General features: G+C 27.2%; 8 protein-coding genes across 8 annotated transcripts; 6 read left to right on the top strand and 2 right to left on the bottom strand. All coding sequences in view use genetic code 12, as the record gives it.

Moving 5' to 3' along the window:
* Positions 1-668: 668 nt before the first annotated feature.
* Positions 669-1,430, top strand: CBF1 (Cbf1p; the record flags this gene model as incomplete). Its single annotated transcript, XM_051755810.1, has 1 exon — positions 669-1,430. The coding sequence occupies one exon, from the start codon at positions 669-671 to the stop codon at positions 1,428-1,430; it is 762 nt and encodes a 253-aa protein (XP_051616295.1).
* A 470-nt stretch (positions 1,431-1,900) lies between these two features.
* KGF55_001254 (uncharacterized protein) lies at positions 1,901-2,728 on the top strand (the record flags this gene model as incomplete). Its single annotated transcript, XM_051755809.1, has 1 exon — positions 1,901-2,728. One exon carries the CDS (start codon positions 1,901-1,903, stop codon positions 2,726-2,728), a length of 828 nt encoding a protein of 275 aa, XP_051616294.1.
* A 214-nt stretch (positions 2,729-2,942) lies between these two features.
* TOP2 (DNA topoisomerase 2) lies at positions 2,943-7,316 on the top strand (the record flags this gene model as incomplete). The annotated part of the gene is made up of 1 exon (XM_051755808.1): positions 2,943-7,316. The coding sequence occupies one exon, from the start codon at positions 2,943-2,945 to the stop codon at positions 7,314-7,316; it is 4,374 nt and encodes a 1,457-aa protein (XP_051616293.1).
* Positions 7,317-8,353: 1,037 nt separating this feature from the next.
* CEK1 (mitogen-activated serine/threonine-protein kinase) lies at positions 8,354-9,676 on the top strand (the record flags this gene model as incomplete). The annotated part of the gene is made up of 1 exon (XM_051755807.1): positions 8,354-9,676. The coding sequence occupies one exon, from the start codon at positions 8,354-8,356 to the stop codon at positions 9,674-9,676; it is 1,323 nt and encodes a 440-aa protein (XP_051616292.1).
* Positions 9,677-10,355: 679 nt separating this feature from the next.
* On the bottom strand, positions 10,356-10,973 carry KGF55_001251 (uncharacterized protein; the record flags this gene model as incomplete). Its single annotated transcript, XM_051755806.1, has 1 exon — positions 10,356-10,973. The coding sequence occupies one exon, from the start codon at positions 10,971-10,973 to the stop codon at positions 10,356-10,358; it is 618 nt and encodes a 205-aa protein (XP_051616291.1).
* A 1,828-nt stretch (positions 10,974-12,801) lies between these two features.
* On the top strand, positions 12,802-13,392 carry KGF55_001250 (uncharacterized protein; the record flags this gene model as incomplete). The annotated part of the gene is made up of 1 exon (XM_051755805.1): positions 12,802-13,392. One exon carries the CDS (start codon positions 12,802-12,804, stop codon positions 13,390-13,392), a length of 591 nt encoding a protein of 196 aa, XP_051616290.1.
* Positions 13,393-13,455: 63 nt separating this feature from the next.
* KGF55_001249 (uncharacterized protein) lies at positions 13,456-13,845 on the bottom strand (the record flags this gene model as incomplete). The annotated part of the gene is made up of 1 exon (XM_051755804.1): positions 13,456-13,845. One exon carries the CDS (start codon positions 13,843-13,845, stop codon positions 13,456-13,458), a length of 390 nt encoding a protein of 129 aa, XP_051616289.1.
* A 560-nt stretch (positions 13,846-14,405) lies between these two features.
* On the top strand, positions 14,406-16,061 carry KGF55_001248 (uncharacterized protein; the record flags this gene model as incomplete). Its single annotated transcript, XM_051755803.1, has 1 exon — positions 14,406-16,061. The coding sequence occupies one exon, from the start codon at positions 14,406-14,408 to the stop codon at positions 16,059-16,061; it is 1,656 nt and encodes a 551-aa protein (XP_051616288.1).
* Between the last annotated feature and the right edge of the window lie 279 nt (positions 16,062-16,340).

Below are 16,340 nucleotides of genomic sequence, written 5' to 3'. Positions count from 1 at the left end.
TATGAAAAGATTTTGTGGTCTTATTGGTTGGAAATTAATCTCCGAGTAGATCTAAACGCATAATTATAGAGTTTAAAACTCCTTTAAACGCATAAAAATATGACATGATTCGATAAAACTTAGTCATTTCGGAAAAACTCGTTAGACCATAATCGAAATGTTTCGGATTAACTGATTTGTGTAAATTTAGTTAATAAGGCCAAACGGTCAAACACAATCCGTTGATACAGCCTGTCCATCCATCAACTAGATCTCGGGTTTTGAGTTGTCTAACTATTGAATATTTTAACATGATAAATTTAAAAAGATGAAACAGAGCCGCATTGTACTCCCAATCAAGAAATGGTCGTGTACTTTTACGCATAAGAAAAAGTATCAACAAAAGGAGTAAAGATGAAAACGTGATCAACAATAGTAGTTTTGAGGACCATTTGAGTAAAAATTACAACCACCTAAACTCACAACCACATTTAATTGTTTCTGTTTTCAAGGTATGTTTAAAGCTCAAACGTGTTTATGCCGGTGAAAAACTTTTTTGAGATAAAGCATTGAATTTCAAGATTTGTTTTCAATCTCGAGTTTATTGTTCGAGTTTTAATCCTCGTGATTTTCACGAGGCATGTTTTTTGCAACCAAAATAAAAAGACTACTAACACATTAAATAATAGATGTCCAAAAGAAATTCACTATCAGATAGAGAAACTGATGCTAAAATTAGAAAAATTGCAGAAGAATCTGCCATTGATTCTGAGTTGATGGCTCATCATGAAAAACAACAACATCAACAACTGGGACAAGACAAAACTATTGAAAGTCAAAGTTCAAATGCTGCTAATGCTGTAGCACATGTCAACGATCATCACCAACAACAAGCTCAGCAAGCTCAAGAAGCATTTTTGAAACAACAAGCACAACAACACCTTCAACACATGCAAGTTCAAAGACAACTGACGCAGTCACAACAATCACAACAACAGTCACAACATCAACATCAACATCAAACACATCAATCTCCACCAGAGCATGATTCATCAGCTGCAGGATCTCCATCCCATCCTGATAGTCCATCATCTCAATCTGGTTCAAGGCCGACTCAAGGTTCAGATGAATGGCATAAACAAAGAAAATTGAATCATAAAGAAGTTGAAAGAAGAAGAAGAGAAGCTATAAATTTAGGTATAAAAGAATTAGCTGATTTAATTCCAACAAGAGATACAAATAAAACTCAAATTTTACAAAGAGCAGCTGAATATATTAAAAGATTAAAAGAAAATGAAAATAATAATATTGAAAAATGGACTTTAGAAAAATTATTAACTGAACAAGCAGTTTCAGAATTAAGTGCATCAAATGAAAAATTAAAACATGAATTGGAAAGAGCTTATAGAGAAATTGAGATATTAAAAGAAAAATTAAACAACAAATCTTGATTGATCATTGAATTAATAGAAAGTCAAGATGAAAATCCTCTTCTAACTTTGCAATATCAATCGAGAAGTATGTATATCCAGAGTTAATTAGTTATCAATACATGAATTATTGACTATTATCTACTCCCTACTCATAATGAGAGGTTGAATTGCTAGTTTTCTCAAAAAGTTAGTAAAAGCACACATCCAACTCAATCATGTTTCCCAATCTCGATTATCGCTGACTCAATTAACTGAGTTCGATGTAGCCTGGATGAGTTTATTAAATTTTGCAACAGTTCAGACTATTGATATTTATGTTTCTTAATAAGGCGCTCTGCATCAAAAATTAAATTATTACGCGTCTAAAATTTGGTAGCGTCTATCATTCTCGGACCAAAAGAAAATTTATTTGATCTTAAAAATATTATAGATATTTACAACCATAACTACTCATTCTTTAACGCCATCTTAACTCAAATCATTTTTCAATGGGAGTTCCATTCCCAGATATTAACCCATACGAAATACTAGAGGTTTCACAGGATGCTTCACCGATAGAAATCAAAAAATCATATAAAAAACTATGTTTGAAATATCATCCTGATAAGTTACAACAACAAAAAGATTTAGTGATTGAAGAAGAATATTTCACTAAAATTCAATTTTCATTTAGCATTTTAAACGATCCAATAAAAAGAACTAGATATGACACATTAGGTTCACTATCAGATTTCAATGATGATTACGACGATGACGGTGGATTTGATTGGAAAGAATATTTTGCATCAATGAATGATAAAATAACTATCGAAATGATTGAAGAAGATAAACTAAAATATCAAAACTCAGAAGAAGAAAAACTGGATATCATCACAAACTTTGTATATTATGAAGGAGATTTTTTAAGATTATTTGAAGTTATACCTCATTTAGAATTTACAGAACCTGAAGAACAAAGAGTATTTAAAATAATTGAAATAGAAATACAAACATTAAAACTTGATAAACAAATTTTAAAGTCATGGGAAAAATATACAAAAAGTCGAAAAACAAAAGTTAAAAGTATGTTGAATAAAATAGCTAAAGAAGCAAAAGAAGCTAAAGAATTAGAAAATTTGATTCAACAAAAGAATAAAGGTAAAAAACAAGATTTGAAAAGTATGATTAAAAGTCGTCAGAATAATAGATTTGATGATTTAATTTCTAAAATGGAATCAAAATATAAAAATAAAAAGGGTAAAAAGAGAGTTGTAGGTGATATTGATGATGATGAATTTGATAGAATTCAACAAGAAATGTTAAAGAAGAAAAGGTAAGGTGTTTGATGATAGTCGTAGGTTTAGTTCATCTTTCTCATTTGCTGTTTATAGCTTAATTAGTAATAAGTAATATTTATATTGGGGTTCTTGAATAATGATAACGCGCTCTTTTTGTGCTACTTTTTTGTTTATTATTTGTTTTGATCTATGTTAGAGATATTCTTTACAACCAAAGTCTCATTCATTCTTTCTTTTATAACCACCATTAATTATGTCCAGTGTGTCTGATGACGAATCTGATTATATATCAGATGGGTCTGACTACCAAGAACTGGCTATCACAACAACAAAACCAAAACCAAAATCAAAATCAAAAACACCATTGTCGGAAACATCATCAACTATAAATAAACCAAATACAACATCAAAACCTTCAAATGCATCTGAAACGTATCAGAAATTATCACAATTAGAACATATCTTGAAAAGACCAGACACTTATATTGGATCAATTGAAAAGACAAATGTAGAAATGTGGTGTTTTGATTCTGAATCAGAACAAATGAAACAAAAAGAAGTTACTATTGTCCCTGGGTTATATAAAATATTTGATGAAATATTAGTAAATGCAGCAGATAATAAGATAAGAGATCCAACAATGAAGAACATCAAAGTTAAAATAGATCCGGAAAATAATGTAATTCAAGTTTTCAATGATGGCAAAGGTATACCTATTGAAATGCATACGAAGGAAAAAATGTGGATTCCTGAATTAATTTTTGGTAATTTATTAACATCTTCAAATTATGATGATGATCAAAAAAAAGTAACTGGTGGTAGAAATGGATTTGGAGCAAAATTATGTAATATTTTTTCAACTCAATTTGAAGTAGAAACTGCTGATTTAAATACTGGTAAATTATATAAACAAGTATGGACTGATAATATGACAAAAGTAGGTAAACCTAAAATAAGTACATTAAAAACCAAGAAAGAATATACTAAAATTACATTCAAACCTGATTTAGGTAAATTTGACATGGATAGTTTGGATGATGATTTATTATCTGTGTTAAGAAGAAGAGTTTATGATTTATGTGGTACTGTAAAAGATTGTAATATTTACTTAAATGATAAAAGATTAAGTACTTCAACTTTTAAAAGTTATGTTGAAATGTATGTTAAAGCTATAAAGGAAAAAAGTCCAGAACCAGAATTTACTGAAATTAAAAATCCTACAACTATTGTTCATGAAGTATTCAATGATAGATGGGAAATTGCTTTTGCATTAAGTGATGGATCATTCAATCAAGTAAGTTTCGTCAATTCAATTGCTACTACAGCTGGTGGTACACATGTTAAATACGTTTCAGATCAAATTATAAATAAATTAGTTGATACATTATCTAAAAAGGAAAAAGGTAAAAAAAAATTGATGATTAAACCAAATGAAGTTAGAGAAAATATGTTTATCTTCATCAACTGTTTGATTGAAAATCCTGCATTCACATCACAAACTAAAGAACAATTAACTACAAAAGTATCACAATTTGGTGGGAAAGATAAATTTGTTGCTTCAGATGAATTAATTAAACGTATATTAAGAACAGGTATAGCTGAAAAAATTAAAGCTATAGCTAATGCTAATGAAGATAAAGCACTTCAAAAAGCTGATGGATCTAAAAAATCGCGTATTAAAGGTCAAGTAAATTTAGTTGATGCAAATAAAGCTGGTACTAAAGATGGATTTAAATGTACTTTGATATTAACAGAAGGTTTATCTGCTAAAAATTTAGCTGTTGCAGGTATGACTGTGATTGGAAGAGATTATTATGGTTGTTTTCCATTAAGAGGTAAATTATTGAATGTTCGTGAAGCATCAGCTGATCAAATTGCCAAAAATGCTGAAATTAATGCTTTAAAACAAATTATTGGATTACAACATAAAAAAGCATATAATCCGGAAAATATTAAATCTTTAAGATATGGTCATATAATGATCATGACAGATCAAGATCAAGATGGTTCACATATTAAAGGTTTAATTATAAATTTCCTTGAAACTTCTTTTCCTGGATTATTAGATATACCAGGATTTTTATTAGAATTTATTACTCCAATTGTTAAAGTAACCATAAAAGGTCGTGGAGCTAAAACAGTTATTCCTTTTTATACAATGCCTGATTTTGAAAGTTGGAGAGAAGGAGAAGGTAAAACATGTCGTTGGACTCAAAAATATTATAAAGGTTTAGGTACCTCCACATTAATGGAAGCAAGAGAATATTTTCAAGCTTTAGATCGTCATATGAAAAGATTTCATGCTTTACAAGGAGATGATAAAAGTTGTATTGATTTAGCATTTTCCAAAAAGAAAGCAGATGAAAGAAAAGATTGGTTACAAAATTATGTACCAGGAAATCAATTAGATCCTGAATTAAATGAAATTCCTATAAGTGATTTTATAAATAAAGAATTAATTTTATTTTCAATGTCAGATAATGTTAGATCAATACCTTCTGTATTAGATGGATTGAAACCTGGTCAAAGAAAAGTATTATATGGATGTTTTAAAAGAAAATTGAAAAATGAAATAAAAGTTGCTCAATTAGCAGCATATGTAGCTGAAAGTACTGGTTATCATCATGGTGAAGTTTCATTAGTTCAAACCATTATTGGTATGGCTCAAAATTTTGTTGGTTCAAATAATATTAATATTTTGAAACCAAATGGTGCTTTTGGTTCTAGAGAAGCAGGTGGTAAAGATGCAGCAGCTGCAAGATATATTTTTACTGAATTAACTGAAATTACAAGAGCTATTTTTAATCCTGCAGATGATCCAATTTATACATATGTTCAAGATGATGAACAAACAGTAGAACCTCAATGGTTTTTACCTGTTTTACCAATGGTTTTAGTAAATGGAGCTGAAGGTATTGGTACTGGTTGGTCTACAAATATCCCATCATTTAATCCAAAAGATATTGTTGAAAATATAAGAAGATTAATGAAGAATGAACCATTATTGGAAATGACTCCATGGTATAAAGGTTGGGAAGGTTTTATTGAACCAAATGGTCCACAAAAGTATAGAGTTACAGGAAAAATTGAACAAATTGATGATAATACTTTAGAAATAACTGAAATTCCAATAAAGACATGGACAAATACAGTAAAAGAATTTTTATTATCTGGATTTGGAAATGAAAAAACTCCACAATGGATTAAAGATATGGAAGAACATCATACAACAAATATTAGATTTATTGTAAAATTAAATGATGTAGAAATGGAAAAAGCTTTAAGAACAGGATTATTAGAAAAATTTAAATTAGTATCATCATTAAGTTTAGCAAATATGGTTGCATTTGATCCTTATGGTAGAATTAAAAAATATAATGATGTAAATGATATATTAAAAGATTTCTTTTATGTTAGATTAGAATATTATGAAAAAAGGAAAAGTCATATGTTAGAAATGATTCAACAAAAATTAACAATGATTTCAGAACAAGCAAGATTTGTTAAAATGATTATTGAAAAACAATTATCAGTTGCAAATAAAAAGAAAAAAGAATTAATTAAAATTTTAGAACAAAATGAATTTATTAAATTTACAAAAGATGGTAAACCTATTCAAAATTCTAATGTTGATCAAACATTTATTGATGATGAAGATTCAGAAGAAGAAATTGAAAATGATGGTGATGTTTCTGCATTGAATTTAAAACAAACAAATACAGAAGTTGAAGGTGAACATAGACCAGATACAATTTTTTCATCTTATGAATATTTATTAGGTATGACAATTTGGTCATTAACTTATGAAAGATATATTAAATTAATTAATGAAAAAGATAATTTACAAAAAGAATTAGATATTTTAATTGGTAAAAGTGCAATTGATTTATGGAACCATGATTTAGATGAATTTATGAAACAATATGAATTATTTTTAGAAAGAGATGAACAAGAAAGAGATCATTTAGCAAGTAATGGTAGTAAGAAGAAACCAACAAAGAAAAGAAAAGCAATTGAATCTAAAAAGGAGAAGGAACCTGCAACAAAGAAATTAAAAACTGAACCAAAAGTAACAAAAACCACAGCAGTCAAATCAAAAGAACCAAGTCCAATATCGGTATCTACTTCCACATCTACATCTACATCTACTCCAACACCAGTTGTCAAAAAGGAATCAAAACCAACATCAGATATTCTTTCATTCTTTTCACCAAATAGTAAATTAAAAAATCAACAAATAAAGTCAAAATCAAAAGAAAGAGTAAAACCATCAACATCAATGTTTGATTCAGATGATGATGATATATTTGAAATAAAATCAACACCTCCAAAACCTAACCCATCTTCTACAAAACCAATTAATACTATAAAAAAGAAATCTAAAATTCTTGATGAATTAGATGATTTAACTATTATGGGAGAAAAAGTTGAAATATTAGAAGATAAAAGAAGATCAGGTAGATCAACAAGACCAACAACTAAAAATTCAAAAAAGAAAATTAGTATTATAGAATCTGATTCTGATTTTGATTCTGATGATGGTGGAAATGATGATGTTGTTATTGTTGATGATGATGATTCACAACTGGTATTTCTTGATAATGATGATGATGACTATAATGAATAAAAAATATAAGTATGTAGCTAAGTATTAGTTTCTTTATAAATATATATCTGAATTAGATTTTGTAACTGATATCCACTAGATCCGCCTTTTGTGTAAGTTTTAGTAAAAAATAATATCATCAACATTCCAACATGAAACAATTTTAGTTCAAAACATATTATTACACGGTTGGATGTAATTTTCTGTATTACTTTAGTTGTATTACTTTAATTAATCGAAATGAAAACAATGTAATGTATGTTGGTTTTCATTGTTGATTGAAATCAATTGTTTTGTCAATTTGGGATCAATGTCTGCCTCAGTTATATTTCAAACTCAAATGAAGCGTAAAATGTTTTGAGCACACCTAGAAAACTACTGTCATCCCAACATCAAAAATGTTAAAGTAGTAGTTAAATGTATGGTGTGATCTCTCCATGTTTTTTTTATTGTTTATGGTTCATTGTTTAATTTTTGTCAATCTTGTTGATATAAAATTTTTCAATATGGATATATGAATCTGAAACACGATTAATTTAATTTACATCAATTTTATTATTATTTTTAAAAAGTTTAATATGATAAATCGCCCAATTTGCTTAAATCTAAAAGATTAAATTTTCATCCCATTTTTTACTTTTGATTCAACTCGATTACATCTTTACATACAATCATCGAAAACTATAAAAGTAAAGACAGTGTATTCTAAGTACAGAGTTAACTCAATTTATTTAATTTAAAACGAGACAAAAAAAAAAATTTAAATTTTGATAAGAATTGAAAAAAAAAGTCATTTAAATTAATTCAACTAATATATTTAACAAACAACGTATCCATCAACTGGTTAACATCTATAGATATAAGCATATCAGTTTTAGATAGCAACAACACTCGTCACTCCTTTATATCCAACAGACAACAAGGCGTCCAAATCATTCCTTACTCATCTACTTCATTGATTAATACTTGTCCATTTTTATTAGAGGACCATAAACACATCCACACCAATTTATTGAATTATCATCTACTGTATCTAGATCATAACTACTTGTTAAATAATGAACGTTGATCAGCTGTATATACAACAGTCACAACAACATCAACCTCCACCACCTTCAGATTATCAAAATCAAAATGTACATCCACCTCCACATGTACAACAACAACCATATCCACCTCATCAACAACCTCCATATCAACAACAACAACCTCAGCAGCAACAACAACAGCAACGACCACATCAACCGCAAAATCAAGCACCTGTGCCGCAACCTCAACAAAGTTCACAACAACCACCAGCACCACAACAACAGCCTCCTCAAAGACAAGTTTCATTCAATGTATCTGATCATTATCAAATATTAGAAATTGTAGGAGAAGGAGCATATGGAGTAGTATGTTCAGCCATACATAAACCATCAAATCAAAAAGTTGCAATAAAAAAAATAGAACCATTTGAAAGATCAATGTTATGTTTAAGAACTTTAAGAGAATTAAAATTATTAAAACATTTTAATCATGAAAATATTATAAGTATATTAGCTATACAAAGACCTCAATCATTTGAATCATTTAATGAAATTTATCTTATACAAGAATTAATGGAAACTGATTTACATAGAGTTATTAGAACTCAAACATTAACTGATGATCATATACAATATTTTATATATCAAACTTTAAGAGCTTTAAAAACAATGCATTCAGCAAATATTTTACATAGAGATTTAAAACCTCTGAATCTTTTATTAAATTCAAATTGTGATTTAAAAATTTGTGATTTTGGTTTAGCAAGAAGTATTGCTTCATCAGAAGATAATTTTGGTTTTATGACTGAATATGTTGCAACAAGATGGTATAGAGCTCCAGAAATTATGTTAACTTTTCAAGAATATACAACAGCAATAGATGTTTGGTCAGTTGGTTGTATATTAGCAGAAATGTTAAGTGGTAAACCTTTATTTCCTGGTAGAGATTATCATAATCAATTATGGTTAATTATGGAAATTTTAGGAACACCAAATATGGAAGATTATTATCAAATAAAATCAAAAAGAGCAAGAGAATATATAAGATCATTACCATTTTGTAAAAAAATTCCATTTGGTGAATTATTTAAAAAATTAAATCCCAAACAACCAGATATTAATCCATTAGCATTAGATTTATTAGAAAATTTATTAATTTTTAATCCAACAAAAAGAATTACAGTTGAAAATGCTTTAAATCATCCTTATTTAAAATTATATCATGATCCAAATGATGAACCAATAAGTGAAAAAATTCCAAATGATTTTTTTGATTTTGATAAAAGAAAAGATGATTTAAGTGTTGAAGAATTAAAAATTATGTTATATAATGAAATAATGAAACCACTATAGTGATTTTTGAGAGATGAATAACTTCATTGGCTTTTAACTTTAGGTTTCAAATAATGAGATTAGTTCATAATTAGATCAATGTAAATGTATAGTTTATTGATAAAAGTAAAAGGATTTGGTAAGTATAGTTTAAATATCACAGTCTTTATTAAGTCTAGTGTGATGAAAATCTGTGCGGTGCGGCTCTCATAAAATTAAACTCTGTTTACACAAAAAGATGTCGACGCGGTGCGCGTAAAAAATTACCATAGCCCGATTATTAGCACTCCAACCCAGTCGAATAAGCAAAGTTTATAAATGAAAATCGATTTGATTGAGGTACAAACTAGTGATTCTGATGCAATTATGCATTTTTGGAGTACATTGATCCTTTGAATCACGTCTTGAGTAGATTGAGTTTACCCCAACTTTTCTCTCCTTGGATCTAATGACGATCGGATGAAAAAAAAAAAAAATTCAACAATATACAGGAGATATCAACAACAATATTTCGAGGCAGTGACAATGTTCTTGAACATTAAAATACATCAACTCAGAGCAAATATCATACAACAAAAAAACAAAGAACCTATATTATAAACTAAAAAAAGAATATAGAAATGAAACTGAAAAGAACTCATAAGAAAGGACCCCAAAAAATATTCATGAACAAACATAAAGTTAAACCAATTTAATATTATTAATTCTTTTTACCAAATAATCCTCTTTTCTTTTTCTTTTGTTTTTTACCACCATCAGCTTGTAAAGAACTAGCACTATAATTACCAGCTTGATAAACTGGTTGTTCATCAAAATTTATAACTGGTCTTCCGTTATTATTATTATTTGAACCTCCAATTCCTGAATTATCATAATCTTGTTGTTGATTTCTTGATTGACCATTTAAATTATAATATGGAAAATCTTCATGAAAACCCCAACCTAATCTATTACTTTCTAATTGATCTCTATAAGTAATATCACCAGTAATAGCATATTCAAAAGCTCTTATTGTATCAAGGGGTCTTTCATTTCTATTTCTTGTTGGATTACTCATATCTAAATTTTTTATTGGTTGACCAAATATATCTTTTAAATCCAGTGATTCATTACTTAAATAAGAAGGTCTTCTATTATCACCTGGTCTATGAGCAGCTTGTTCAAATGGTTGTAATTCATTTACTGCTGTTAATATTGGATCATGAACATTTGCTGTATGTACTTTATAATGTTCTTGATCTGCTGATGTTATTTTTACATCTATATTACCACCTTGTTGTGGTGTTTTTTGAGAAGATTTAGATCTAAATATAGCCATTTTAGGATAATTTTATGTAAGGATATATTTTTTTTGATTTGTTGTTGTTTAAATAGTTGATTTCAATTAGCGAATGTGTGAACTAGTGAATGATAGCTGATTTAATGAAAAACTAGACTATTATGGTATTGAAATCAACTTTATAAGATACTTTATGATAAGGAAAACTTTGAATTATATAAAATTGGAAGGAGTATATTCTTTAATTTCTGTATAAATTTTAAGAATTTTTTCCTGATTTTGAGATTCTGAATTTTTTTTTTGGTTTTTGTAACTCAATTGTTGATCTCACTAATATATCATAATATCCGAAGTACTTAATATTTATAAGTAGCATACGATACGAAAGTTTTCATTATAGAGCAAGAATTTGTATTCAATAGTTTTAAATACTGTTGGATTTACATCAAATCTACTTTGGTACTCAACCATCAAGGTAAAGTTGTTCCTCTATAGTATATAGTATCCCTTATTTTTTATAAAAAGAGTAAAATTCAAGGATCATAATACATAAAACAATCAATTTTGTGCTTTTTCAAAATTCAAAATTCAAAGCCTTGATTAATGTGAGATATTTACTTTGAAGGTAAGAGATAAACAAAAACTGTATCTATGTAGTTGATAACAGTCTATTAAAGAAGTATCTAGGGTACGAATGAGAAATGGTTTCATATTATCATTCCGTTTCTTCCTAATTCTCGAGAAATTGCATAATATTATTGAAAAATATTTTAAGGTACCTCGTATAATTTATATTATCATCATGATCTATTCTTGCTAACAATAGATACGCACTTTCGAGTTAATTTGTATATGGGCTGGATTAACTAGAACCCCAGAGTTACATTTCTTAGTGAAACATAAAAAAACATAGTTGAACAACTCATGAAAGTTGAGATCGGTTTGTATAAGGGTCATTTGGAAAAGATGGATACAGAAAATATTTACAATCTAGTTTTTGTTTTTGGATTTACTGCTCCCATGATGAACTTTTGAGCTTAAAAAACGGTTTGAAATACAGCTCTACTAAGAACTCACAATTGATTTTTGGTGCTTCGTATATAGCGTGTAGCTTTTTAGGACATTTTTTGAAACAAATATTAATTAATAGTGAGTAAAATAGACTGGTTGCAAAAAGATATCTAGGCAGCAACATTGCAAACTTCAAATCACTTTACAATTGAAAGATTTTCTACCTTCAGGGCTTAATTTCAGGATAAGATTTAAATTTCAGGTGTAGCTTAACTAGGAGTTGAAGGTTTTTTTTGAAGTTAAAAAATTGATTTTTTGTAAATAAAGATTTCCTTACAATATTTTGCTGCAAAAAAAGACTTCAATTAAGATAAATCGTTGTTTTGACCTCAGAGTTTGCTATGAAGACTCTTTAAGAGAAGTTGAGGTGTTAAGTTGAAGACATACTGACTAACTTCTTTAACGGATCACTGAATCCTGGATAGTTTGGAATCTTCTGTTGCAATTTAGTTTCTACAAATTATATTTTTGATTCTATGACATGGTTGAGTTGTAGTTGGCACAAAATTTTATACGAATTTTTATGTTTAGCAAAGCCTTACTTCTAGTTATTATGTATAACAAATCATTAAATTTTGAATGTAATTTGTATGGACTTAATGTTCATTCCTATAAAATTTGTTAGACTTTAATGCAGATTTTAAAATTATTCACTTTAGAAATTAATAGATAGGGAAAAAAAGTCCTAATATCTGATACACTGATAACTATCCATTAAAACAATTACATCAGATATATCAATTTCTACAAAAGCTTCACCATAAGCATCCATTATTCCACTAACAAGTCAGCTCATATGTCCAAAAACCCTATACAATTTGTATCACTAATATCGAGAGATGATAAACCACTATATATACAATCATTCCTACCTGAATCCATAGATCAAGAATCAAATACAAATTTAAATACAACTTCAAATACAACATCAAACACAACATCAACATCAAATATAAATAAATTCTTAAAATTCAATTTCTTTAGTCATATAGCAGTGGATATATTTAGTTCACCAACATCATTATTATTAAGAGAACAACAACAACAAACAATAAATAGTTCAAAACTGATAAATAATAATGATGGTATTTTACTTCTATTTATTCAAGAACAAGTTATAGTATATGGATATGAATCAAGTAATGGACTAAAAATAATTGTTGGAATTGATCAATCAATAAGTATAAATCATGATCAATTAAATCAATTTATTAAAAATATTTATAAATTATATTTAAAAATTATTTGTAATCCCTTCCGGAATTTTAAAGATAATTATGATTTTGATGATGATAGATATAATAATAATAATAATGATGATTTATTAAATTCTCCAAAATTTAATGATGGTGTAAAGAAATTAGTAGATGGATTTGTGAAGAGATAAAAGTAGAAGTTAGTGACTAAATTTTGTCATTAATTCATTATCACGTAAATATATATATATAACCTATTTCAATACAACATTAGCACCTCTTAAACTTAAATAAGCTTGATCAACACCAGGTTGAATATTTTTAATAACTTCTTGATAAATTTCAACATTATAAAATCTTAATTGATTTGAAGGATTTTTATAATTTCCTTTTAAACCAGTAATATCACAATAATGTTTTTTAGGTTTTAAACTTGGTGGAGCTGTTACTGATAAATAAGTTGGTTTATCTATTGATAAATTTGTTTTTGATTGAATATATTTTATTTCATCTGATATTAATTGTCTACTTGGTTTATATCTTCTATTTCCTATTGGTTTTCTATTTGGATTTTGTTTAAATGAATGTGGTTTTGTTGTTATATTCAGTAGTTCATGAAGTTCTGGTGATACTGATGCTGACATTTGATTAAGTTGTAATGGAAAGTGAAGAGAAATATTGATGATGTTAACTTATGATACGATAGTTTTTTTTTTTCGGGACGAGAAATGGTATGAATTTGATTTAATGAATTTAACGCATCATAGTTGTTTTAATTTAATGGGCAATAGGACTATAATCTTACTTATTATTGCATATATCTGAGACTAGTTTTGCAACCATTTGATTAGATAAAAGATTCTTTGATGAACCTACGTGAATTGTTGTAAAGTCAATATGGTGAAGAATGTAAAGTAATGATCATATAGCGGTTAATTTAAAGCCTCACTTTTTCAGAAAAACTGAACCAAACAAATTCCGTAAAAAATAAATTCGCTTCGATAATTTCTACCCCAGACTTTTAACCATTTCATCAATACATTAGCTACATATTCACATCAAATGATTGTCATATAGAGTCACTCCATTGCATACCTGTACTATATTATATATTCTTTTTGTATTATAAAACCAACAAATCAAAGATAGACATTGTTATAGACTAATTTATTAAAGCAGCATTAACTCAAAAGCATCAATTTAAATGATAATTTCGAGGTATATACCAGTCAGACCAGATATAATCTTTAAACAATTAAATTTGTTTATACGACTAAATCGATTTCAAATAAATTTAAATCGAAATTACTCAACAACACCCACAGAAAATAAAACTCCATTACAATTATATAATGAAAGAGTTGAACAAGGTAAATTAAGAGATGATCAATATCAAAGAAAAATTATTACTTCATTATCTATATTACATGAAAATTTAGTAAATTATAAACCTCCTGAAATTCATATACCAACAGAAGAAGAATTTAAATCATCAAATACTTCAAAGTTCTCATTTGGCAAAATATTTTCATCATTTTTTGGATCAAACACTTCTTCAAAAAATTTGAATTCAAATATAAATTTTGAAAATAATGAAGAATATAACTCATTAGATAATAAAGGTATATATCTTTATGGAGATGTTGGATGTGGTAAAACAATGTTAATGGATTTATTTTATGATACTATCCCATCAAATTTAACTAAAAAAAGAGTTCATTTTCATCAATTCATGCAAAATTTACATAAAAGATTACATCAATTAAAATTACAATATAGAATAAAAAACAAAAAGGGAGAATATCATGATGAAATTGATGTTATTCCAATTTTAGCAAGTGAAATTGCTAAAAATTCAACTGTATTATGTTTTGATGAATTTCAAGTTATTGATGTTGCAGATGCAATGTTATTAAGAAGATTATTAATGTTATTATTATCAAAAAATTATGGTGTTATATTATTTGCAACAAGTAATAGAGCTCCTGATGATTTATATTTAAATGGTATTCAAAGAGTTAGTTTTATACCATGTATAAAATTAATTAAATATAAGACAAGAATTATATATTTAAATTCTCCTATAGATTATAGAAAAATCCCCAAACCTATGAGTTCAGTATATTATTATCCAAAACCTGGAGTTAAATGGAATTCAAAAATAAATCAATCAAATTGTGTTAAACATATCAATCAATGGTATGAATATTTTAATCAAAATAATAAAAATCATGACGGTAGTGATGAAAAAATTAAAAATTATTCATTAAAAGTATGGGGTAGACAAGTTATAGTTCCTTTAAGTTCACCACCAAAAGTTGCACAATTTACATTTTTTGAATTATGTGGTACACCAATGTCAGCAGCAGATTATTTAACATTAGCAGAATCTTTTGAATCATTTATAATAACAGATATACCTTATTTAAGTATTGATCAAAGAAATCAAGTTAGAAGATTTATTACATTTCTAGATGCTGTTTATGATTCTCATGGAAAATTATCTGTAACATGTGCTGCTCCATTTAAAGATTTATTTGTTGAACCAGAAGATCTAATAAATGATAATTATCAATTATATAAACAAAAATCAGATTTAAAAAATAAAAGAAATAAATTAAATGATGAAGAAAAAATTCAAATAGAAAAGAAGAAGAAACCTAATGATTTAAAGAGTGATGAAGATTTAGAAAATTTTGAAAATGATGAATTAGTTACAAAACATGGATTTGATAAAAATATTGTTAAAAAAGCAAGTATGTTTGTAAATGATGAAGAAAAATTTGCTTTTGCAAGAGCTTTAAGTAGATTAAGTCAAATGAGTACTACTGAATGGATTGAATTTGATAGAAATAATTGAATTATAAGTTAGAAATAGAAGATAATAGTAAAAATTGCATATATAGAAGTTGATGAAATTGATAAGAGTTAAAGATTGATTGTATTTATTAAGTTCCAATTTGTCAAAATTATGATTAGAAGACCACTTTACCCAATTAAACTAAAATTAGATTAGATTAGATTAAGTTATAGTCATTATATAGAAAAATTTATGAGCATGTTTTATTTATTAATGAATGATTTTGGATATAGATTCTCTGTTCAGAAAAATCCAAAGATTCCATTTGTTGACACTCCG

The sequence above is a fragment of the Candida pseudojiufengensis genome (assembly GCF_024610245.1).
Source record: "Candida pseudojiufengensis strain CBS 10847 chromosome Unknown scaffold2, whole genome shotgun sequence".
NCBI classification, from domain to species: Eukaryota; Fungi; Ascomycota; class Pichiomycetes; order Serinales; family Debaryomycetaceae; genus Lodderomyces; species Lodderomyces pseudojiufengensis.
The sequence above is the reverse complement of the archived record's forward strand: the minus strand, read 5'-3'. Positions and strand labels throughout refer to the sequence as shown.